Source organism: Cinclus cinclus, chromosome 17, assembly GCF_963662255.1.
Source record: "Cinclus cinclus chromosome 17, bCinCin1.1, whole genome shotgun sequence".
In the NCBI taxonomy this organism is placed as follows: domain Eukaryota; kingdom Metazoa; phylum Chordata; class Aves; order Passeriformes; family Cinclidae; genus Cinclus; species Cinclus cinclus.
The window spans coordinates 13,764,088-13,788,539 of record NC_085062.1 but is presented as its reverse complement, the minus strand read 5'-3'; the positions used below and the strand labels follow the sequence as shown (position 1 = coordinate 13,788,539).

The window sequence follows — 24,452 nt, the reverse complement described above, 5'->3', positions numbered from 1 at the left end:
CAGTGCTTACCTGGGCCACGACTGGCCCACCTCCACCAGGGCTGCAGCCATGTCCCCATCATATCCACCTGGAGGTGGCTCTGGAGGGAAGGGCATTTGTGGTGGAGCATTCCTGATGTCCCTAAGCTGTGGCATCAGGCTTACCTTTAGGGGGTCTTGCCTGCAAAAGGAAAAGGGACATCAGTATACAACAGGCAGAGAGGCAGCCCAGGCAGGCCTCAGCAACTATGCTTGGTTCCATGCAACCAGATTCACTGTTCAGGACCCCCACTCCACTCTGAATTCAAGATCAGGCATTAGGGAAGTTTCCCTGCCCCCCATAGGATGGAGCAGCTTTGGGATGGTTCACCAGGAGAGATGGGGGAGCTCAGTCCTCAGAGGCTCCAAAGACTTGGTCAGACAAAGCTGGAGATGACCTGAGACACGGCTGCTAGCTCTCCTGGTCTGTAGGGGCCTCCCTGTGACTCCCTGATTCACCAGGGCAGTGGATTCCCACAATGGAATCATGTTTGGCTCATAAACCTGTCAATGAACCAAAGACCAGAATCTGTGCTGAAGAGCTGGCCTCTCTGCAGCAGCTCTCAACAGATTCCATTTGGAAGAGGGTGAAAAAGCATAGAGCTGGGTCAGTTTTCCAGCTAAGATCCCCATGGTGACCCACTGATGGATGTTTTGCAGTAGCTGAGGTCATGGTGCAACTTTCCCTGCTGGATCACTCTTCCAGTTCAGTCTGGCAACCAAGCCCAAAAGTTGGAGACTAAGAGCTGTTCCACCAGGCTTTTCCCTGATCTCGGGAACTGAGTTTTAACCAAAGGGCAGAAAATCATCAAATCCAGAATGATTCATGTCAAAACCATCTCTCTCCCATGTGCCCCTATTCTTACCTCCTCAAACTTCTCCTTCCAATAAAGGTCAGCCTTTGCATCCAGGTAGAGCAGAACCAGGTCACAGACCATCGTAGCCTGGAGACAGACAAACACTGAAGATGGGAAACTTCCCACAGGAATGCCTGGCCTTCCATCCTGGCTCCCACTGAGCCCTGCAGCCAGCTGTGGGCATTTGCTGGGCCAGTGAGCCAGCCCTGCGTCCAGCCAGCTCCACTGGCTTCTTTCTGACCCAACCTGGTCCCAGGAGCTGTACAGGAGGTCAGACAACACCCCCAGACTGCAGTGGATGGACAGGGAGGGCTGTTCCAGCATCCTCAGTCACATATGGACAGGGATGAGCATGTCAGGGAGGAAAGAGGGGTAGGTGGGGGACCTCCCTGTTACTCTGCTGGAAGGGAAGAGCCACAGAAGGGCTCTGAAAGGAACTGCCCCACCACAGTAACAGGATGCTGGCTCCCTTCAGAGTCAGAGGAGAAGCAGAGAGGAGCTGCTCTCTTCTGCCAGCACTATCCCAGTGATGGTCTGTCCCAGGATCCACACAAAAACCTGACCTCCATGAGATGTGACCCTGACAGCACTCAGGGTCAATCACACCCAATCCAATGGGCACAGGGAGACCTGAGCTAACACCCTGCCAGACCATCTCCCCTCTGGCTGGCACTAAGGAAGCCTTGTGCCCAGGCAGGCAGGGAAGCAACTGAGAAGTGGCAAATCCCAAGCCATGGATCAAAGGAAAAGAGTGTATCTGGAGTACTCACAGCACCAAAGAAGGCGATGCTGGTGCCAAAGCTCACAGCAGTAGGAACAATGCTGAACTTCCCAGCCTGATGAGAAACAGTGGAGGGTAAGAGAGAGAGTGGAGAGTGGTCAGAGGGGTGAGAATGTTGTGGGCTGAGCTTTGAAGGGGAGCATGCCCAAAAGACAGGAGGTGCTGGAAGGATCCAGGGACATTTTCCCCTGCCCATTTGTAGGAACTGCTGTTGTGCTGACTCCAGCCCCCTTTGGCTGTCAAAGAAGGGACTGAGGTGCCTGATGACCTGGAAGCAGCAGAGGTTACTGTGACCCACCTGTTCCTGCAGGCACAGCGGGAATCACCCTCTTGCTGCAGCTGCCACCCACGTAACCACATTCCAGCAAACACAACCCTGATGCAATGTGTCCCTCCCTTCACAAGTGAGTCTGGTGGCTTCTCTTCCGGCTGTTCTCTCCTACCCCACAACTCCTGGACCTGCTTTCTCAGCCTAGAACCCTGTCCTGCACTGTGTGCTTCACCTTCTTCAGGTGCAAAGGGCACGGCTGGGCAAGAAAAACCTGCTCTGCACATGTCTCCATGTGGGAAGGGCTCTCAGCACAGGCTCCCTCTTTGGAAAGCTAAGCACTTAGTTTGTGAGTGATGCTGCAGAGAGTAGCATCAACAATCATGGAAAGATGGAATAGTTTGGGTTGGAAGAGACCTTAAAGCTCATCTCATTCCACCCCCTGCCATGAGCAGGTACACCTTCCACTGTCCCAGACTGCTCTAAGCCCTGTCCAACCTGGCCTTGGACACTTCCAGGGATCCAGGGGCAGCTGCAGCTTCTCTGGGCACCCTGTGCCAGGGCCTCGCCACCCTCCCAGGGAACAATTCCTTCCTTCCCAATATCCCATCCAGCCCTGCCCTCTGGCAGTGGGAAGCCACTCCCTGTGTCCTGTCCCTCCAGCCCTTGTCCCCAGTCCCTCTCCAGCTCTCCTGGAGCCCCATTAGGCACTGGAAGGGGCTCTGGGCTCTTCCTGGATCCTTTTCTTCTCCAGGTGAACACCCCCAGCTCTCTCAGCCTGGTCCCAGAGCAGAGGGGCTCCAGCTCTTGGAGCATCTCTGTAGCCTCCTCTGGGCTCACTCTAGCAGTTCCAAATCCTTCTGGTTTTGGGGACACCAGAGCTGGAGGCAGCACTGCATCTGAGCAGAGTAGAGAAACAAAATCCCCCTTTACCTCCTGCCCACACTGCTGGGGATGGGTCCAGGACATGGGGGGGTTTTGGGCTCTCAGTGCACATGGCTGGCGCATGCTCAGCCTTGATCAGGCCAGACCACTTCCCCCTGAGGGTACTTTTAATCAAGAAGGGATTAATTGTCCAGGTTCAGTAGAGATCAGATTGATCTTTATCATGGTGCTCCCACCATAAGACCCTCAGAGAGAGACATCTGCAAGCCCAGACCAGCTCACCTTGCCTACTGAACACTTCAGAGCCCCAACCTTCAGAGAGGGAAATCTCCATCCTCAGGGCATTACCAAAAGGTTTTTCTTCAAATGGGAGAGACTGTTTACTCCTGCTCTGCTTAGAAAACTCCGAAAAGAGGTGAAGAGCTCACCCGGGTAGGGAGAAGTGATGGTAGCAGAAACCATGGGGGCAGAGTGGGAGCAGTGGTGTGAGGAGTCAGCCCTGGGGCTAAGAAGCTCACAGTACCTGGCCGTGCACGGAGAGGTCAAAGCGGATCCCATAGAGCTTCAGCAGGTTCCGGTAGAGCTGCCGCTGCGAGCCCCAGTAGTAGGAGGCTGTTCTGTGGGAGACGTTGGGCATGGCTCAGAAAGGCAGCTCCATGCAAGGCAGGGAGGGAAGGGGATGCCAATGCCAAAGGATTGCTGGGCCTGTGGGTTCCTGGGTGTCCTCCAGGCTGGGAACTGGACATACACCTGCAGCGATGACTCACTGGCACCAACAGCAGGGCATCAGTATCCCTTCAGCACCCAGTCAGGGCCACTGGGAGCATGCAGCTCTCAGTGTGCCCAGTTCAGGTGGGGACAGTCAGAGGTCCCTGCTCTCAGGCAGGCAATGCCCTGCTCACCTCCAAACACAACAGAACTACAAAGTGTGAAAATTGCCACAGCATCCCAGTACTGACAGGCCCTGCCCCGAATTACCATTTCCCGTTGCCTTGGAATCACTGAATCATTGGAAAAGGCCTCTTAAGACCATTAAGACCAAATCAATTAACACAGCATAAACCCATGGCCCCAGGTGCCACATCTACACAGCTGTTAAATCCCTCCAGGGATGGGGACTCCACCAATGCCCTGGGCAGCTGTACCAGGGCTGGACAACCTTCCAGTGAAAAGATTTTTTTCTAACATCCGCTCTAAACACTACCTTAGTGCAACTTCAACCCATTCTCTCCAATAAGACTTCCTTGTTGCCTGGGAGCAGAGCCCAACCCCCCTCCCCCTCCCCCCGGCTGTCCCCTCCTGTCAGGGAGTTGTGCAGAGCCACAAGGTCCCCCCTGAGCCTCCTTTTCTCCAGCCTGAGCCCCTTTTCCAGCTCCCTCAGCCCTTCCTGCAGCTCCAGTCCCTTCCCCAGCTCCATTCCCTTCCCTGGACACCCTCCAACCTCTTCAGGTCTCTCTTGTCATGAAGGGCCCAGAGCTGACAGGACTGGAGGTGCATCAGCAGTGCTTGCACAGGAGACAGGTACTGTCCCCTGTGCTGCCCATCAGGGCTGGCACAGATCAGGTGCCCTTTGCCTTCTTGCTCACCTGGGTACACCTGGGTTCATGTTCGCCTTGAGGCCCTTTTCTGTCTGGAGCTTTCCAGACCCTCTGTCCCCAGCCTGGAGCATTCCACGGTGTTGTTCTGACCCCAAGACAACACCTGGCACCTTGCTGAACCTCACACCATTGGCGTCAGCCCATGGATCCAGCCTGTCCAGATGCATCTGCAGGGCTTCCTGCCCTCAAGCTGATCCACACTCCCACCCAGCTCAGTGTCATCTGTGAACTGACCGAGGCAAACTTCCCATCCCTTCTACTCCTTTCAGAGCATTAATCAGAACTGAAATCTCAAACAACTGCCATCTGCTGATCCCACAGGCCTGTGTGGCCACTGTCCCAGCATCCTCACCTGAAATTGTACACTGTGTCCTGCAGCCTGAAGGAATACTGTGGCTGGCACTGGGTAGCAGGGTGGTCCAGGTCACAGTCCCATTCGATAAGAACTCTGATGCTTCCCCCCTGCAAAACACATTTTACTCCAGGAGAAGCATGGGATCAGATTAGCATTTCAGGTCAGTCCTCTGCTTCTTGCTCAGATCCTTGGGGAATTTTGAGTCATCTTCCATAGTTACATTAAAAAAAAAGTACCAGGAGTGCGAGGTCTCCAAAGTTCTTTCCAGCTGCCTCCACCATGTCATGGACACGGAACACAGGGCAGGAGGGGTTGAAGACTGGATCATACGTGCAGCTCTTGAAATAGCTGGGATCAGTGGTTTGTAAAGTGTTGCACCTGAGACAGGAGAGAGAGGTGGCAGGGGTGTGGGAGGTCATGGAGCCCAGCTGTGGGACTACAAAGGGGACCCTCTCATTGGATTGGGCCCACCAGTGCTCCTGCATTGGTGGGGGGGACAGTCAATGCCTCGCCTAAAGCCTCAGATGGAGAGAGGGTAGATAAAAATTAGCCCAGAGGAATCTCACATGGAATTATCCTCTATAGCATGGCCTTCCCTTATGCCTCTTCGTTCTCCTTTGTTTCTTCCCAGCACCCAGCTCTAGTCACTGCTAGGGGCAACAGCAGGGACAGTTCATGCCACATCCCTGCCATGGAAAGGCAGCACAGTCAGTGTGCCTTGGGCTGTGGGGCCAGGGCAGCTCTTTACTTGCCTTCTGTGAAACCACTTCGTAAGGCCTAGAAGACAAAAATATTAATTTCACTTCCAAATGAGAGCCTGGGAATGTCTAGCCTTGTCCAGCTCTCTGCAGTACTCTACATGGGCAGATGGACACCAGTCCCTCTCTCTGAGGTGTCCCCAACCCACCACTCTTAAGAGCTGCACACCCAGCACAGCTGAAGTGAGCTGTATTCACCTCAACACCTGTCCTGCCCTAACTGCCCCAGCACCACCTGCCACTGGCCCTATGAGTGCTTCAGCTTCTCAGCCCCATGACAGGCTCAGTGCCAAGGCTGGACCAGGCTGCATGCTCAGCTCAGATGGGAAGTACTGTACTTACTTGGAGAAGTTAAATTTGGTGAAGTGGACAGTATTTTTTATAAAAATAGTGAAATTCTCTGCCTCAGCCAGAAGAGGTTTCCTAGAAAACAACCACCAACAAAGTCAAGCCTTGCACAGTGGCCAAGGCCCCATCTCCCAAGCTCTGCAGTCTCTCCTGCAACCCCAGGATTTTGGCTACAATGGACAGGTGCAAGAAATGCTCTTGGGTGAAGTCTTCTGAGCTAAACTGACCAGAAGGTCAATGTTAGAGGTCTCCCTAAGCCTGGCTGCCCCTTGGGCAAGTGTGATCAGACTTCTGGTGACACAGAGGGAGGGAGCCAAAGCTCCTGATATCTGCTGTCTCCTCATGTGTGATTACCTGGGCAGGGTGTCATTCTCCACAGGGCACCAGCCATAGATTTCACAGGTGGAATGGGTGGTGTTGAACATTAAACATTTCCCAGTTTTTACCCCTAGAAACAAGATAATATAAGACAGCCTGAGAGAGTTGGTGTTGATCACCTGGAGAAGACTTTGGAGAGATCTTAGAGCACCTTCCTGTGCCCAAAGGGGCACCAAGAGAGCTGGAGAAGGACTTGGGATAAGGGGGTCTGGCTTCCTATTGCCAGAGGCAGGTTTCGGTGGGATATTGGGAAGGCATTCTTAGCTATGAGAGTATAGAGAGGCCCCGGCACAGGGTGCCCAGAGAAGCTGTGGCTGCTCCAGGATCCCTGGAAGTGACCAAGGCCAGGCTGGACCAGACTTGGAGCAACCTGGGATAGTGGAAGGTGTCCCTGCCCATGGCAGGGGGTGGAACAGGATGAGCTTTAAGTTCCTTTTTAACCCAAATCATTCTAGAATTTTGTCTCTTTAGCAAAACACCCAGTACCGTTGCCATGAACCACAGGGCTTCCCATGGGACAATCTGCATCTTCTGTGCACATCCCGTCGAGGACAGAGGGGCTCTGGGAGGGACAGAGAGAAGTGCTGTCACTGCCACCTGAGACCATGCTGTCACTCACCCCTGCTGCTGCACTGCTGCTCCTGCTTCTCCAAGTGCTTCCCAAACAGTTAGAGGTGAACATTCACCAGCATCTAGCCACTCAGAACAGAGGCATGTCCAAGGGGCAATCCTTCCTCTCCAGACCACTTGTGTCCTGCTGCTCAGTGGCAGAGGAAGCCTCAGGAGCTACCTCAATTCTTTCAGATGGAACTGGGAAGCAGCACGGACAGATTCAGGAGGGCCCTAATGACTGATAACATTAAGCACCTTGTAAAGTACCATAATGAATTCCCTGGGTGAGAGCTTAATAGATCCTAAATCCAGCATAACACAAGTTTTACAAGAGATGGGGGAAGCTTCACCCTTACTCTGGACCTAACTGACTGTCAGGAGCAGTAAAGACCTCTTATTCAAACACAGAAAAATGATGATAGTTGGGGAAACAGCACTAACACCTCCCCCAGCTACTCCAGGCCATGACAGGAGTCACCAGCTCAGTTCTTCAGAAACCCATCTCCCCAAGCTCTGGGGGGCACAGAGGCCCAAACGCAGGAGGGGAATCCTCAGTTAGTCAGAGGCAGGGGTCTGTTCATGCCTTCCCTGGGCTGCCCCAGGACAGCCTCAGCCTCTCATGGTGTAAAACCCACCAACATGATCTGAGGAGCAGCATCTTTGGGCTGGGTGGGGTCTCCCTAAGGGTCTGGAGTCATTATGGGATGCAGGAGATCATCTGGGGATTGCACAAGGTGTTTAGGGAAGGGGTTATTTAGGGGAGGAAGAGAAGGCATGGGAAAGAGGGAACTTGGTAGTCTAAAAAGGAACACAAACACTGAAACATAAAGGAATAAAAGGAAGCAAAGAGTTTAAGTGCAAGTACAACTGCTGAAACAGCTCGGCTCGCATTCGGTGCTGACTCTGGCTACAGACACACTTATTTGCCAGCACCAAATACTCTAGTCATCAAGAATATTAAGACAGCTCAAACTCCCTGCAAAGCCAAAAGCTGCCACTGCTAAATATTCAAAGCTTTTCAAATATGAATGTTATCTACAGCCCCAGTGCCAGGAACTGAGGAACTCTTGGAGACCAACAGAGGGTGTAGGCTGGGACAGGCACCCACACACCCCCCAGACCTGGAACAGAATGAAATCCTCAGCTCTGTGTGTCCTTGGCTTGCACACTGCAAACCTAGCATCTAGAGGTGCCCGTGGCTGCCTGTGAGAACCCCAAAATACCCTACAACACTTGTCTTCCCCCCTGCTGGGACTTCAGAAGTTCTCAGCATTTTAAAGATGGATCATTGGTGCCATTTTCCTTGACCCAGACCTGGTATTTCTCCTCCCCTGCAGCATTTGGCCACAGCAAGAGCTGAAGAGACCATTAGGACAATTGGTGCTAGGCTTAGGTACAAAGTGCCAGTAGTGGTTCAGCTTAAAAGACATTGGCTCCCATCTGCTGAGTGGGGTCCAGCCTGGGAGAGTGCAGCAGAGGAGCTGGCCTGACTCCAGCCTTAACGGGAAGATTTTTCCCAGAAAACATATACCATTAAGTGTTGGCTGGCTGGAAAACCATCCAGACCTTGTGCTCCATTCCTCCTAAAAAAAGGACACTAAGATGGACATTAGTCCTGCTGCAGGGAGTTATCAAGGAAACATGACAGAGATATCCATGGAAACTGTGTCAAGTCATCCCCTTGTTCAAGGGCAGCAGAAAACTTGGAATGGTCATACAATGCCACCACACAAAGAGCTCAGAACTGGAGAGGCCCCTGTCCTGGCTGCCACAAACAGTTCTAGTAGATCTCTTGGCTCATGAAGATAGGACAGAGCAAGTGCAGATATGCTGGGGAGCGCTATGAAGCAGTGAGAATGAGGGGAATCAGGTTTCATGGGAATATAAATCCATTTTTCTCTTTTATCTGGTCTTCCACTGGATTTCACAAAGCAGCAGGACCACTGGCTCCATCCCACCCCGTGATGGGCTGGGGCAGGTTCATTCACTCACCTCGGGGCAGGTGCCTTGGGCTTGCTGGATTGTGGCGGTGAAATGGGTCACCAAGAAAAGCACATTTTCTCCCTGGGAAGCAAGAAGGTGCCGTCAATGGCGGGCTGACCCAACCAGGGCACATCCCTGCGACACCATGGGTGTCCGGAACAGGCACCAACGGCCTTGCCAGGGCTTTGGGAGGCCAGTGGTACTCCCCCGCCAAGATAACTGACCGCATGCGTGACCTCCCTGCTCCCGCCCGGGGCCCGGCCGTTACCTGCGGGGGCCAGGTGAGATCCGCAGCGTCCCAGAGCCGCCGCCCCGCGGCCTCCGCGGCCACCGCCCCCTTCACCTTGGCGACCACGGCGACGCGCGGAGCCGCGTCACGCTCCTGGTACCCCTTCCGCAGCAGCAGCACCCACCTGCGGACGGGCGGGGGGCTCTGAGGGACCCCCGGCCGGGCCCGAGAGCTGGGGGGAAGCCCCTAACCCAGCAGGGACCGGCCGCCCCGCGGGCAAGCTCCCTACCCCAGCAGGTAGCCAAGCGCGCTTAGCTGCAGCAGCCGGTGCAGCAGCCCCACCCGCCGGTTCCGCGTCACCGAGAACTTGGCGGTCTTGTAGTCGAACAGGGACCCGCAGGGTGGGCCCGGCATGGCAGCACCGGGGGGGGGGGGGGGGGTGAAAAGCGGCACTAAGGGCAAAGGGGGAGCAGGCGAGGATAGCGGTACCAGGAGGGAAAGGCGGGCACGGCGAGGAGAGCGGCCCCGGGCCACCGCCCGCGCTCCCCGCCACAGCCCGGCCCCTCCCGCAGCCCCGCCCTCCCCGCTGCCATGGCGGGGCAGGCCGGGCCTCAGGGCCGCGCTCGGGTGAGGGTCGCAGCGGCTGCGGGGCGTGCCGGAAGGCCGGGTGAGCCTCTGCCGCCGCAGGCCCTCCGCACAACGAGAATCGCAGAATGGGTTGGGTTGGAAGAGACCTTAAAGCTCATCCTGCTCCACCCCTGCCATGGGCTGGAACACCTTCCACCATCCCCGGCCGCTCCAAGCCCGTGGAACCAGGCTGTCCAACCTGGCCTTGGACACTTCCAGGGATCCAGGGGCTGCCGCAGCTTCTCTGGGCACCCTGTGCCAGGGCCTGCCCACTCTGCCAGGGAACAATTCCTTCCCAATATCCCATCCATCCCTGCCCTCTGGCAGTGAAAGCCATTCCCTGTGTCCTGTCTCTCCAGCCCTTGTCCCCAGTCCCTCTCCAGCTCTCCTGGAGCCCCTTTATGTTCTGCAAGGGGCTCTGAGCTCTCCCTGGAGCCTTCTCCCCTCCAGTTGAACATTCCCAGCTCTCCCAGCCTATGCTAAACCAGCACAGACCACCACCCCTCCACCACCACCCCCCCCCCAACTGTGACCAAGGGATATACAATTTGTCTTTCCCACTAATGAAAATGATGCCATTCCTCTGGATGTTGGAGCAACCCAAGTTTTACATCAAGGATATGTCAAGGGCCCTTTCCAGCCTGCCCTGCTGGAAATCTGGGGGCCTACCAGAGCCATATGAGATGTGATGTTAGCCAGCAGAGGGGATTTGCTAGCACAGTACTTTGAAGTGCTCAGAAACCAGAATCATCTCCTTCCCTGCATGCAAGTGGGAAGATGTGTAAATGGGTCAGTACACCTCTTGCCTCTTGGGCTGAGAAGTTTCCTTTGTGTCATCTCCACATTTTTAAATTAATGTTTTTAGGAAGAAATCATAAATCTTCTGTACGTTCATGTCAGGTAGTGCAACCTGAAGCTGCTTTCAGCAGGCACAGAATCTTAGAAATGTGCAGTTTTGACCATAAGAGTACAGTCTTTCCTACTAATTTTTTGTTGGGGGTTGGTTCTCTCCCTTTTCCCTCTGTGGAATTTTCCCCATTGTCATGCTAAGATACCTGTTGACTGGGCCCTGGTGGCAAGGGGGAGGAGAGAGAAGAGGGAAACCATGCGAGATTCAAACAGCCAGAAGAGGAAGCGGAAGGCTCTGGCTCTCCCCATTTCCCCCGCAGAGTTCGGACGAGAAGGACGATCGCCGCCTGTCCTCCATCCCAGCGTCGGGAAACCACCATCGGACCCTGCCCGGCTGTCTTCTCGCTGTGAACTCCCACCATCCAGCACTCTGCTGAGCACTGGGACCGACACCGTGAGCGGAGGGCTCTCTCTCCATCTCTCTCTCCCCCTGGGACAGCGCTGCCATCACCCCCAGCCCTCCTGCAGCTCTGCGGGACCCGCCCGCCCCCAGCACCGGGAACTGCAGCTCAGGGAAAAGGTGCCTGCAGCCAAAAAACACTGGGACTGAGTTACTGTTCTGTTTGTGGGTAATTTCATAGCTGTTGTTGTTCTTGTTTGTCTTGTTAGATATACTAGTAAAGAACTGTTATTCCTGCCCCCATATCTTTGCCTGAGAGCTCTCTTAATTCCAAAATTATAATAATTGGAAGAATCACATTTTTTTTTCACTCCAAAGGGAAGCTTCTGCTTTCCTTAGCAAACACCTGTCTTTCAAACCACGACATTTTTGATGATAAACCTTTCTATTAAGCCTATTTTGTCTGGAGTAGTTCTATGAGGTCCATTCCAGTTATTTTTCCTGTCTCTGATATCCATGGATAGAAAAATTAAATTGATTTTGTAGTATATTTTGTATAATCACAAGGTCATGGCCATGCACCTGTTTAACTGTAAATATTTTTGAAATTAGAATTGCCACTGACAGAGAGGAAGATACTTGGGGAAATACAGGCTTAATTATTGAATTCAGGATTCAGAGCACCTATGAGTAAACTAAAGGGGCACTCACACCAGGTTCAGTCACAAGCTACAGGCTGAAGTGATGCCCAGGGAGGTACATTGTCAGGCACAGTGGGCCACAACCTTTTGCTCTGCATTGTGAATAGTTACAGCAGTAGTATTTTTTATCATTTTAATGGAAAGACAAATTAATCCTTTAAAAAACATAATGAAATATCTTAAACTGTATCCACTGTTTGCTTTCTTGGCAAAGCTTGAAATTATTTTTGAAGGGGAATCTCATACTTATGTACACCTATGTCAGCCTGTATTTGGGGACTCCCTTTGCTGGTTGTCGCTGATGTTGGAGAGAGAAAAGCAACAAAAACATGAACCAAGATCATGCAGCAACAGCCGAGATTTAGTGATGCACACCACTTTTATAGGAGCTTTGAATTCCTCATACAACCGTGATTGGTTAAGGGTCTTAGCTCTGCCCCACTTACTGGCCAATTATATGGTTCAATGATTCATGGCTCAAAGGGATTCGCTGGGGTCCCCTTGTTTTCAAGCTTGTTTGAGCTTGAGTTCAGCCAACCACTTTCATACCTGGGAGTTGTTTACCTCTGTTATCGAATGGATAGGCTGGTCCAATCAGTGTCTGTTGGACCAAATAACCTGTGCAGCTACAGACCAGCTGGAGCTGTCACAGCTGGTGACTTTGGATATTTCTTTTCTTATTGGTCTCAGCCTTCTTACTGCTCTTTTCTTTTGGTTCTTGACTTTAAGCAGCTGTTATTTAATTGCACATCCCTGTGTTCACAGCACTTCTGTGATGCCACCCAGTTACTGCTCCCTGGGCCTTCATCTGCACTGGTGTCATCAGGCTCATTTTTGCTGGGCTCAAGCCCCTGTCCTTTGCTCTTTCTTGTGACATCATCACTCATCCCTAACCTTCCAACCTTTAGGTTCCTTTTTGCACGTTCCTGGCACATGCTTCACCTTTTCTATCTACAGCTGTCCTTGGACATCCCCAGCCGTGTGTATCTCCAGGATGAAGGTTCACAGATCTCCCCACTCCTGGTCTCACCCTGCAGCTGTGCTCCAAATCCCTCTGCTTCCAGCACTGCTTTGATGAGTACAAACTCAGAAAGGCATGTGTTTTTTTTTCTCTGTCATGCCACATCCCATGCTGTGTGCCAGATCCATGTTCTCCCCGGTGATGTTTTTCATGCAGAATTCAACATCCACTCCACTGCTTTACAATCCTCAGTCCTCACGCATCTCACCTGCTACAGCCTCCTCCTTGAACATCCTTCATGTCTTCAGTGGGCTTCTTTGGCTCACAGAAAACAACCTTAATCCTCACCATTTCTAGCCACTAGGAACAGCCCAGCCATCCACCTTGTTTGCTCCAAGTTCCGTGCTGCTTTTTTTCCTTGTGTTTACCTTTGAAGGTTGCAGTGGCTGCTTGTCACCACCCCGTCCTTCTCACCTCCTGTTCATTTTTCAGTCCAACAGTTCTCCCCAGCTGTCTCGTCTTCAGGTATGGACATGGTTTCCTTTCCATTTATCCTCGTTGACACCCTCATTTTTTTCCTGCCCCATTGGAAACTCACAGAACACTTGATGAGCAAACCTATACTGATTTCCAGCGGCCCTGGGAGGGGTTCCAGGACCAGGAGGCTGTGGGAGCTCCCTGGCTGCTTGGTTTCAGCTTTCAGACTCCACCAGCGGGTGAACAAGCAGCGAAGTCACAGCAGCACTGTGAGCACCAGTCCCTGGCTTTGTCATGGTGATTGGATTTTCAGTCCCTCTTTGCTGTCTTGGCAACCTGAGGTCAAAGAACATAGATGCTTCACTGTCTGGCAGCTTCTGCTTTGGGCTTGTGGTAAATGAGGTAGTAAAAGATGTAGTTTTAATCATCTAGAGGTAATACAGACAGTTGCAGAGAAGTACATGAACTGACCCAAGATTCTTTTCAACTGTTATACTCTTTGGTTTCACATATTTTTTTCTTCAGGGAAATTTTGGAATGGCTATAGCAGTAAACATTGGATTAAACTTAGAATTAGCTGCAGCCATTTCCATAGCCATGGGCAGCTGCCTCGGCCAAAGGCTTTGAGCAGGGAATTGTTTTCACTCCTGTTCTTAAGCTGTGAGAGCTCACATGAAGCTGACGTGCTGTTGGCCTTGTGTCTGTGCCTGTCCAAGAGTCATCTATGACCTGGGATCACACAGACCTTGGAATTAAGGGAGAAAAATGTGGGATTTGCCTTCCTGGAGGACTGTTGGGAGAAAAGGGAAGAGGCAGCTGGAGCTGGCCTGGAGGTTTGTTGGGAAGTTCGAGGGATTTGCTGTGCTTTGGCAGCTGCTGCCAAAGGTTGTGAGGAATTAACATGTAAGGAGTTACTCTGAGAACTGTAGTTCTGTAATACTGAAAAAGCAGTTAGTCCTGATTTACCTGCTGATCTCCCCAGCTGGAATCACTGTTCCTCTTTCCCCAAACTCAGTTGTGTTCTCTCTATGTTGGAAACCAATCTCGGAATAACTCACCAGAAGACTTGCTGAATCCCTGTTCACAAGGGATTCGATGGTTCTAGTACTGACCCTTTTTTGTGTGTGTCCAAGTGTCAATTCCATATTGTTCCTTTTTGTTTTCTTTGCAAAAGTGCCAGATAGCAGTTGGATGCCTCATGAAGGTGTTACAGCACACCAGCACTGCTGCCTCTTGTCAGGTCTTGTCCCAGTCAGAGTACAGAGGTTACACAAATCCACACTGATTACCACTAATGGTATTTTTCCAGAATTCTTGAGTAACTCTCACTTTGCTCACTGGCCTTTTGAAGCCTCAACTGTCCTCATCCCCTGTAACCTTTTGGAAGGATCTGCCAGTTTGCTTTGCTGCAGTGTTCTGGGACTGCTCCAGCTGCCGTTTTCTGGAAAATGAGCATTACTACTCCAGGGAAGCTCACTGCCTGATTCTATGTGGAACTTCCCTGGTGTAAGTTGCACAGGCAATCCCAAAGTTCTAGCTGTAGCAGCTACTAACTTTGGAGGCAGGGCTGGGCAGTGGAGCCTTCAGCATGGCTCCAGCTGCTCCCCCCACACAGAACAGGGGGTTTTGTGTTTTCCAGGTATTTTTTCTTGAGCTCTTTCATCTCCTTTAGGATATCAAGTGTGCTGCCATGCCCAGAGGTGCATTGGCTCTTGTCCCAACAAGGACTGGAGCCCCCAGTGCTGCCCTAGAATGCTTCCAGCCTAGCAAGAGAGGTATGGGATAGAGACCAGCCATCCTGGCTTCAGAGGAGCTGCTTGCTGCAGCTCCTTCCTGCCAGCATCCGACAGACGTTTCACAACCTCAGGCCAAGCTGTCATTGCCTCAGGAAACATTTTGGGTCTCCTGCCTAAATGTCCCTCATGGCAGTTTCAGTCCACTGGTTCATTCCACGTCACCCGTGCATGTGGGGAAGATTTATTCTCCTTTTATAGAATCTCTGAGGTTGGAAAAAACTGCTAAGATCATTGAGGCCAGTAGCTGCAGTTTTGTGTCTGTGTGATGTGTTAGATGTGGGGAAATGGCCATTTCCTCCCTTGCACCCAAAGTAGATGCAGCAGATGCATCTGGTGTTCGAATGGAACCTCTGCCACAGGGATGGGGCCCTGGTGTTTGTGCCCTCACTTAGACAGTTCCTAGGAAAGTGCTGAGACGGGGAAGAGCTGTGGCTGCAGCGACTGCCGAGACACAGCACACTCCTGGAATGACCTGGGGACCTGTCTGCCTGACCACACCAGCACATCGTGCAGTGACAAGGGGACAACAAGACCATCTTGCTTTGTGCCATCTTCTAACGTCCTGCCATTCCCCGGCTGGTGGTAGGGGCAGATAAACACCACTGCGGGCATCCTGGAATGCTGCGTGATGCTTACCTCATCCTCGGGCTGCCTGCAGGAGGAGGAGGGGAGCATGGCAGGATAATGAGAGGATTACTTACAGCCAGCCTCCCCGAGCCCTGCAGCTCATCTCTGCTGCTTTCACAGCAGTGGCAAGGGGAGCAGGGAGGGATAATTTAGAAACATGAGGCTGGGGAGTGATTTAATTAGGACGTGGAGCTGCTCTCTTCTGAGTGCAACCCATCACCTCCTTCCAGTGCTTGGGGCTCCCCTTTTCCTCCCTCCAGCATGGACAGGGCTCAGATATGCAAGCACTGCTTATTCCAGTTATTAAACTGTGCGCTCCTGCTCCCCTGTGCTTTCCCAAGCAGGAGTCCAGCAATCCCTGTAGGTTCCACAGCCCAGTGATCCCAGTAAGAGCTCCCGCAGCCCAGAGATCTCTGCAGCTCCCACTGGTCCCATCCACGGGGCTGTACAGGCTGCAACAGTGATCCTGTGCCCTAAAGCCTCCAAAATCATCACTGGCTCAGTCCTTGTGTCCATCCCTGGAGCATCCCTGACCTGTACGTGGGGCTAAGGTCTACAGGCTCAGTTACTCACTGCCATTTAAAGGGGGTACGTGGCAGCCCTAACACTGATTTTCTCTCGAGTACAGATCCCATGTTAATTCTCTGGATTTGCATTCCACCTTGTCCTGCTGCACCTGCCTTATGGGAACTGTCCTCCCAGGGCACAACAAACCAGCACTGCCCTGCCAGCTATTCTCCCAGTCTTCCCAGTCCAGCAGCAGCACAGGGGAGACTCAGCCAGCCCTGGCTGCTGCCTGTCCACTCCCATGCTGTCTGTGGGGATTATCATTCAGGACTCACATTAACCCTCTTAGCCCAGCCCGGAGCACGTGTGCTAGAGCTGCTCCTGCCACATGGCTCATAAAGCCCTTCCAGTTCCCAGAGCCCCAGCACTGGCCACTCCAGCACTGACCCACTTACCTCCCTGCAGCTCTGGAAGCAGATTGATTTCCTGCAACCTGATTACACCATTGCCATGGCTCCCAGAAAATAGAGGACTTTATTTATATTTTTAAGCTAATTTGGAGTAGGATACTGCTCTGGAAAACGGGCGTATGGTCAGCTACAGGGAAGCAGCAAGCAGCTGCTCCTGAAGCTCCATGAAACAGGGTTCTGGGAGCTGCACATAGGAATGGTTTCATTTTACATTTCATCCGTTTGGAAGCAAGGGTATGGATGGGGCAGCCAGCGTTTTACAATTACAGGCTGCCATCTTAAAGCCCTGCTGATGCTGTTTAGTGTTTTTTTTTCTCTGCTATTACAATTTTCAGGAACAAATTCCTGTAGAATGCCTATCTGGGTACCAGTGGCTGCTGCTATCCCCCTTTTTTTTCCGTGTGCATTAATGAGTAGTCAATTAAGAATCAGTTAATACATGTTCTGTGCAGAGCATGTTACTGCTGTAGGATAGTGTATGACATGAACTGACCAATTTTGTAATCCTGTTAAAAAAAAAAAAAACACAAGTGTGCTTGAGAGGCCCCACTGGCCTCCCAGGTGCCACTCCAATCCTTTAATACCCTGCTGGCTGCATCCCCAGCACGCCCTGCTCTGCTGGGGAGAACCCTGTGCTTTGTGTGCCACACACAAACAGCGACTTCTGTGCATTTTTAGAAATTAATGTTTTTAAATAGAGTAAATGTCAATGGTTACAAGGCTCATTCAGTAACTCTTTGGTCTTTTGCAGCTTAAAAGGCTGACTGTAACCCCTGCTAGGAGAGCTGACAGATGTGACTGCCATTGACTTTCCTCTACAGGGGAACATAAAAGTCACCCTCAGCCCATCCTCCAGGCTGCCCTTTCCCAGCCTTGCACTGGGCTCCCTACTTCTCCTGTGTCCCTGTGGATCTTTTTACTCACCTTTGTCTTGCTGACAATGGATTTATTACCAAGATTAAAGCGGAATCACTAAGGAGGGTTCAGCCTGTGCCTCCCTGGGTGCCTGTTGAACACCTGCTTTTTAATGAAGGACTCTTATCTTAGGAAGAACACTTCCCTAGAGAACAGCAGTGCGGGGATGGGGATAACTGTGGGTTATAATTAAAGTCCCATTAATTGCACGTTCTCATATCATTTGGCTCATAACCTTGGGCAGATTCAGTGACCCTGCCCTGGTGCTGGCTCAACACTGTCCGTGCTGCTCACAGTGTGGTTCAGTCCTGTCTGGGTCAATATCAGGGTTATTTGTGCACTGTAAGGCTCAAGTCCAGCCTACCCCAACCCTGTGGGGTCCTGGTTTCTGTGGGTCTGGCTGGAGCTTGTCCTCATGACTGGAACCCTGGTAGCAGTGGGTAGCATGACCCTCCCTTTCCCCACTTTCTGGGGGTGCTTTCCTGAGCATTGACTGGGAAACAGCTTCCCACCTTGAGTCTTGGAGACACAAAGATTACAACCAGCCAGAACCATTGCAGAAACAGTGTTTATGAGGATGACCAAATCAGCCCATTGCTCACAAGCCATGACACAGAGGTGCCAAGCGGGGCCACAGCTCCAGTGGGGGCGGCGCAGGTACAAGGTGGGTCACGGAGCAGTGCTGGCAGACAGAGGGGTTCACTGGAGCCAGCGTATCCTAGTGAGGGTCCCCACAGCCTCTCTAGGGCTCCCAGGACTGGCCAGCAAGAAGTAATGGAACAGCTTGCCCACAGTCCTCGGCTCCTTGCAGCATGCAGAAGATGAGGATGGAACAGGGTGTCTATGCTCCAAGGCCTGTCAAGTTTGCAACCTCATGCTTGACTGACTTCCAAAATATGCTGAAACTCTCTTCTCTTCCACATTAGGCTACCCATGAGCAAAACAGCCAGGGGTGGTTGCAGCAGTGCTGCTGGGGGACACCCCCGTGACACCCTTGCAGCTGCAGAAGGTGACCCCAGGGCATGGGGATGATTGCTGGGGAGGGGGCAATACCTGCTGAGCCTGTCCCAAAGAGCCTGGAAGAGGCATCATGGGGGGCTAAGTCCCCGTGGTGGGGCAGGTGGTGCTGCTGGGGTGCAGGAGTAGTGGGGAGCCAGCTCCAAACAGACTAGACAGGGATGCCGCTGGGGACCTCCAGGGACAAGGCCATGTACCTGGGGTCCTGAGCACCCCTACCCCACTCAGGACTGGGGCAGGAGCCTGGCCATGACGTTATCTTCCAGCAGGCATGGCCCCCAGACCACCCCTCAGACAGCCAATTCCAACAGCTGGGAAGATGCAGCTGGGCTTTTGCTGTGATAGCCTCCACTGGCTTTCCTGGGGTGCCTGTCCAGCCACCCACTCTGGCCATATCCCTTCTCCATGTCATGTCTCCAGCTACCCCTCAGCTCCCTCAGCCCCAGCCTTTGAGGGGCGCAACCCTGGGGATAGAGATGGCAGGGGTTCCTGTGGAGATGCATGATTGGCCCCTGCCTCCTTCCAAAGCGGACTCTGCAGGAGGCAGGGGGGCTGCAATCAGGACGAGAGTCAGGATGGGCAGCACTGGGCTGCCTGTCCTGGTCCCTGGGGAACCTCTGCAATTCCCGACTGGCAGACAGGAGATGTGCTACACACTGCCAGGGTGTGCTTAGGGAGACATGACAAGGACATGGCTCCTCATGAGCAAGGCAGGCACTGGGCTAAGACCCAGCTCCTGAGTGCAGGGGATGGGGAGGGAGGGAGGGAGGCAGCAGGCCCCTCCATACTCTGTCAGAAGCATGCGGGGAAGGGTGAGCATCCTCATTCTCTCCAGGTGGAGCCCCACACCCAGAGCAGCCCCAGTGGCTCTGCTGTCAGAGGGACCAGGAGGAGTGGGGTGGGTCTCTGGCCTCACTGCAGGAAGAGATTCCGATGCTCCCATCTCCAGGTGCCCCCGTTTCCAGGGGTGTCATCTCTTGCAGTCATCGGTGTTGGTGTCTGGCAGCCTGGTGGCAGGCTGGGAACTGGGCTGGACTGCCTGCACCCTCTCCTCCAGGCTGCCACCTGGGAACACCACGTAGCGGGCGCTGACACTCGGGGTCCGTGGTTCCCGCAGGTTCTCCTTGCTGTGCCAAATGCCATAGCCAAAGTAGACGAGCAGGCCTGCAGCAGGGACAGGGACAGCAAGGGCTCCAGCACAGCCTGGCTGTTGGCACCATCATGGCTGGCATCACAGTGGAATGTGGCATGGATGTGGCCAGCAACCCAGTGGAGCAAAAAGCTAAAGCATCATGGGGGCTTAACTGAGCTGCTTGCAGGAGGAAAAGGGTCCTGCAGCATGTTAAGAGCATGGGGAGCACCCTCAGTCCCTGGGAAAGGGAAGGATTTCCTGAGCCCCAGGGAGCTGCCTCAGGAGCAAGGGGTGGTTCTGGCCCAGGACTTTAATGAGGATCTAAACTTTAACAGGAACAAGCTGTAACACTCTGGGAAACAGAGCGGCTCAGGAGATGCTAGGAGACCTCAGCTTGCATCTCCAAAGGGGAACTGGAGGCAGAAAGGGGCACGATACGCTTTATAGACCCATAAGCAGGGAAAGGAGCTGCCAAGGCAGCTGGAGAGTGCCAAGACAAACCCTGTTCCCCCTTCCTGGAGCAGCCGTGGGAGCACTTACCTAAGAGGAGCCAGATGGCAAAGCGAAGCCATGTCATGTAACTGAGCTTCAGCATCAGGTAGATGTTGAGGATGATGCTCAGCGCGGGGGATAGGGGTACCAGGGGGATCTGCAGGAGAAAAGGAGCTGGCGGGGGTGAGACTTGCATGACCATATTCTCCATCTTTAAAATCATAGGGGACAAAAGACAGCAATGACAAATGTATGGGACAAAGGGACTGTCACCTTAGGATTTCTAGAAGTGGCACTTTTTTTTAAGGAAAAGGAACAATGGAGCCAGGAGCTGGGAGCCAGGCATTATTATGAGGACCAAACAAGCTCCTGGGATGATCTTGAGCCAGTTGGTCCTTGCTGGAGGAGGCAGGGCAGGTGCATGGCAGGGAAGTGGTATCACCACTGGCGTTATGAAGCCGCACTGACTACATCACGGCTCAGGTGGGCTGAAAACAGGGGAGCACAGGAGGCACAGAAGTGGTTTGGAAGCTGAAAATGAGCTCCATCACATAGCAGAAGGGCAGCCAAAGTAAGGAGCTAAGGCAGAAAAGGAGCAGAGGAATTATGGGGATGCAGAGAAGGGAGCCCAAGGTGGACATGAGCAATTCCTGGGTCCCATGGGATGGGCACAGAACTGCTGGGGATGTCCCTTCCTGAGGACCAGCAGCCACACAGAGTAGCAGCAGAGGCACCAACACTCCCCACACCCAGTGTCCACAAACACCCTCTTCCTCTTCCCCTCCCTCCTCCTCCTTCAGCAGTTGTGGTGCTTTCAACAAAGTGCTGTGCCTGGAAGCCCTGCAGGTCACAGCTGCTCCCACTTCCCCTCACCCCTGCAGAGGGATTCCCTGCTTGGGCCTTGGGCATACCTGGAACGTCTGGGTGCTGTGCTGCTGCTCGTGTGCCCAGATGAGGAGGAGGCTGAGCAGGAAGCCCAGACTGAAGAGGACCAGAAGCAGGGTGTAGCTCCAGGTGGGCAGGTGGAGGTGGGTGTTGCCAAACACTAAGATGGAGCAGAGGCAGATGGCAGACACCATCAGGGTCACCACGGCCACCGTGACCACCTCACCCGGGTAGAAGTCACTGAGGAACTCCAGGTAGGGCTCAAATGCTGCCTTCAGCTGCCCTGGCTCCCGCTGCTCTTTGCTCTTGCTCCTGTCCACCAGCTGCAGCTTGTCAGAGAAGGACTCATACTCCTTCAGCTCACCCCCGGACGGGCACTCATGGGGCTCTGGGTTAGGCAGGCTGCTGGCCACTGGTGCAGGGACATCTCCCTTCTGCTGCTGGAAGCGCAGGACAATGATGCTGGCAGCCACAAAGGTGTAGGCCAGCAATGTGCCGATGGACAGGAACTGCACCAGGGCCTCTAGGTCAAAGACAAGGGCCAGCAGGGCCATAAGCAGCCCGAAGACCACGATGCCAACAACGGGCACCTGTGTGCGGGGGTGGACTCTGGAGAAGACCTGAAAGAAGAGCCCATCCTCGGCCATGGCATAGACGATGCGTGGCAGGGAGAAGAGATTACTCAACAGAACTGTGTTCATTGCTGAGGACAGGTAGAAGAAGGAAGACTATCAGACCAAAACCCAAACTGGGGATTGTTCCCAGCCCCCAAGGCAGGTTGGGTGGGCAGCTCCCTCCCGCTGCTGCCTCTACTCACCACAGATGGAGCCAGCAGCCACCAGAAACCCTCCCCAGGCGTATCCCCTCCTGTAGAATGCATCGGCCAGGGCAGAGTCAGGGTCCAGCGTGTGCCAGGGCACCATCAGCGTCAGCACAACTGACACCAGGATGTAGGAGCCAGTGGCCAGCCCCAAGGAGAAAGCGATGGCCCTGGGGACAGCCTTCTGTGGGTTCCTGGCCTCTTCGCTGGAGGCTGCAATGACGTCAAAGCCCACGAAGGCGTAGAAGCAGGTAGCTGTGCCAGCCATGATGCCCGACAGCCCATATGGGGCAAAGCCACCCTCCTGGGTGCTCCAGTTTTTGGGCTGTGCGAGAACAAAACCCATAATGAGGATGAAGAGGATGACGCCCATGCTGATGGCTGAGAAGACGTGGTTGAGCCAGGAGGACACTTTGGCCCCAAAGGAGATGAAGGCGGTGGCTACCAGCAGGATGGCAGCTGCCAGGAAGTCTGGATAGCGGGCCAGGAATGGCACCTGCCAGGTACCCACATGGGTCTCAGTGAAGTTCTTGATCTTGTGGTTAAAGATGGAGTCCAGATAACCACTCCAGGCTCTGGCCACGGCAGCCCCCCCGATCATGTACTCCAGCAGCACATTCCAGCCAATGAGGAAAGCCCAGATTTCACCCACAGACACATAGGTGAACATGTAGGCAGAGCCTGTCTTGGGCACACGGGCTCCAAACTCAGCATAGCAGAGAGCAGCCAGGAGTGAGGCAAAGCCAGCAATGATGAAGGAGACGATGACGGCTGGGCCAGCGATCTCCTTAGCCACAGTGCCTGTGAGGACATACAGCCCAGAGCCCACCATACCCCCAATACCTAGTAGCGTCAAGTCGACAGTGGAAAGGCATCTGTTAAAGGATGTCTCCATTATGTCATCCTCCAGAGTCTTCACCCGGTTGAGCTTCTGGCAGAAGCGGGTCAGGTCGGTGGGGCGGGGCAGCCATCTCGCCATCCTGGAGGCAGTGGGGCCTGCCCTCAGCAAAGTGAGTGGCCCTTGGCAGCGAGATCCTGCCTGGAGACCTGATAGAGGGGCAGGAAGGGGTGAATACTCGCTTGGCAGTGAGGTATCAGGTGCTGGGGACAGGGTAGAAAAGCCACCAGGGCACATTCCAGGTGTCCCTGGCTCCTCAGCCAGCATAGAGCTCAGCATAGAGTATGTCCTCCTCCAGGGGTGGCACAGGACAGGCACATGTGTCAGTGTGCCATGCAAACCACAGCACTCCCAGGGCAGCATCTCCCTGTTAAAGCCCAAACTAGTCTGCTCTGGCACTGATGAAAGTTTCCTTGCTGCCTCCTCTCCACCTTATCCAACATCTACATGAACTTCACCCTGCTGTGCCAGGACCCCACCACAGGGGCATGCAGTATCTCCCAGCTCCCAGGACCCTTCTGCTTCCCTAGGGAAAGCTCAGGCATGATGCTGAGGCTGCAGCAGAAGTCCAGAGCAGCTCCCAGGCTGGGAGTCCCCAGCCAGACCAAGAAACATCCAGCACACCATGAAATAGCAGCTGCCACCACGACTGGGAGGACACAGCTCTAGGAACCTTCAGGTGCTGCTTCCCAGCTGCTCCATGGGATGATTGGTGACTTTGGGGACTCTCTCCCCTCCCAGTTCCCCTCCTTCCTGTGCCAGAAGCCCCACACCTACATGAACAACATGTCCTTCTTGGAGGGCTGGTGCAGCCCTGCTCCAGGGTCCACCTCTCAGAGGCCAAAAGGTCGTGGAAAGCCCACTGGGAAATGACGGAATGACAGGGCCGATGACAGCGCAGGAGGACAACGTGCACAATCCGTGCTGGCTGAGACTCCCATCCCTGCACACCCAAGTCCCCGCGACTGGAGGCGTTGGCAGTACCGGGGTCCTCAATCCCAACAAACGCAACAAGCGCAGCTGGGAGGATGCGGAGCTCGGTGCCCAATGGACACGGAGCATCCCCGGAGTTCGGAGGGTGACCGAGGGTGGGGACTCCCGCACCGAGAAGGGTGTGTGGGGATTCTGGATTCATTCTGGGTGGGGAGAGGTGGTAGTTTCGCCCCTGCTCAGCCCCACCAAAATGCCGGTTCCGGGCGGCGGCGAGCCCCGGCCCCAGTCCCGGCCGCGCTCCCCCGGGACACTCCCAACAGTGCCGGTCCCAGCCCGGCTCCCGGTCTCAGCGGTGGTCGCTCACCTGCGAGGGCGGCCGGGGGCCCCGCACTAGCCCCGGCCTCACCTGCTCCGCGCCGCCGCCGCCGCCGCCCGGCTCCGCCTCCCGGGCCCGGCGGAAGGGCGGGCCCTCGGGCCCCAGCCCCAGGAGTCTCCCCGGAGCTGGGAGCAGCGGTTGGGGAGTGCCGGAGCTACGCTCCAGCACCTGGGAGGGGCAGACACGGGGCTCCCCACGACCCCAGGGTGTGCATCCCCCACCGGGAGTGCGCGCGCGGCTGGAGCCGCATGGAAACGGGATACGGGGTGGTCATGGAGGTATTCCAAAGGCTGGAGCCCTGGGCTGCTCTGGAGCCAGGCTGGAAGAGCTGAGGGTGTTCATCCTGGAGAAGGCTCCAGGAAGACCTTAGAGCCCCTTCCCATGCCTAAAGAGGTTCCAAGAGAGCTGGAGAGGGACTGAGGACAAGGACCTGGAGGGGACAATGGCTTCTCACTCACGGCAGGGCTTAGTGGGATATTGGGAAGGAATTCTCGGCTAT

General features: G+C 54.1%; 2 protein-coding genes across 2 annotated transcripts; both read right to left on the bottom strand.

Moving 5' to 3' along the window:
- Window positions 1-345: 345 nt before the first annotated feature.
- On the bottom strand, window positions 346-9,484 carry P2RX6 (purinergic receptor P2X 6). The gene is made up of 12 exons (XM_062504300.1): window positions 9,360-9,484; window positions 9,110-9,254; window positions 8,851-8,922; window positions 6,733-6,808; window positions 6,223-6,316; window positions 5,863-5,943; window positions 4,999-5,140; window positions 4,760-4,869; window positions 3,333-3,426; window positions 1,646-1,711; window positions 885-962; window positions 346-522 (listed from the first exon to the last, which is right to left on the bottom strand). Exons 1-12 carry the CDS (start codon window positions 9,482-9,484, stop codon window positions 346-348), a joined length of 1,260 nt encoding a protein of 419 aa, XP_062360284.1.
- A 9,804-nt stretch (window positions 9,485-19,288) lies between these two features.
- Window positions 19,289-22,740, bottom strand: SLC7A4 (solute carrier family 7 member 4). The gene is made up of 4 exons (XM_062504343.1): window positions 21,744-22,740; window positions 20,953-21,629; window positions 20,090-20,198; window positions 19,289-19,581 (listed from the first exon to the last, which is right to left on the bottom strand). The coding sequence occupies exons 1-4, from the start codon at window positions 22,723-22,725 to the stop codon at window positions 19,388-19,390; spliced, it is 1,962 nt and encodes a 653-aa protein (XP_062360327.1). The 5' UTR covers window positions 22,726-22,740; the 3' UTR covers window positions 19,289-19,387.
- Window positions 22,741-24,452: the final 1,712 nt, after the last annotated feature.

Coding starts and splice junctions, on each gene's coding strand:
- P2RX6 (XM_062504300.1), bottom strand. CDS start 9,484: ATGCCGGGCCCACCCTGCGGGTCCCTGTTCGACTACAAGACCGCCAAG. Junction 6,809..8,850: donor CCCAAGGCACCTGCCCCGAG/GTGAGTGAATGA, acceptor TGTCCCTCCCAG/AGCCCCTCTGTCCTCGACGG. Junction 523..884: donor GGAAGGAGAAGTTTGAGGAG/GTAAGAATAGGG, acceptor GTTCATTGACAG/GTTTATGAGCCAAACATGAT.
- SLC7A4 (XM_062504343.1), bottom strand. CDS start 22,725: ATGGCGAGATGGCTGCCCCGCCCCACCGACCTGACCCGCTTCTGCCAG. Junction 21,630..21,743: donor GGCTGCTGGCTCCATCTGTG/GTGAGTAGAGGC, acceptor ACCTGTCCTCAG/CAATGAACACAGTTCTGTTG. Junction 19,582..20,089: donor TGCCATCTGGCTCCTCTTAG/GTAAGTGCTCCC, acceptor TCCCTGCTGCAG/GCCTGCTCGTCTACTTTGGC.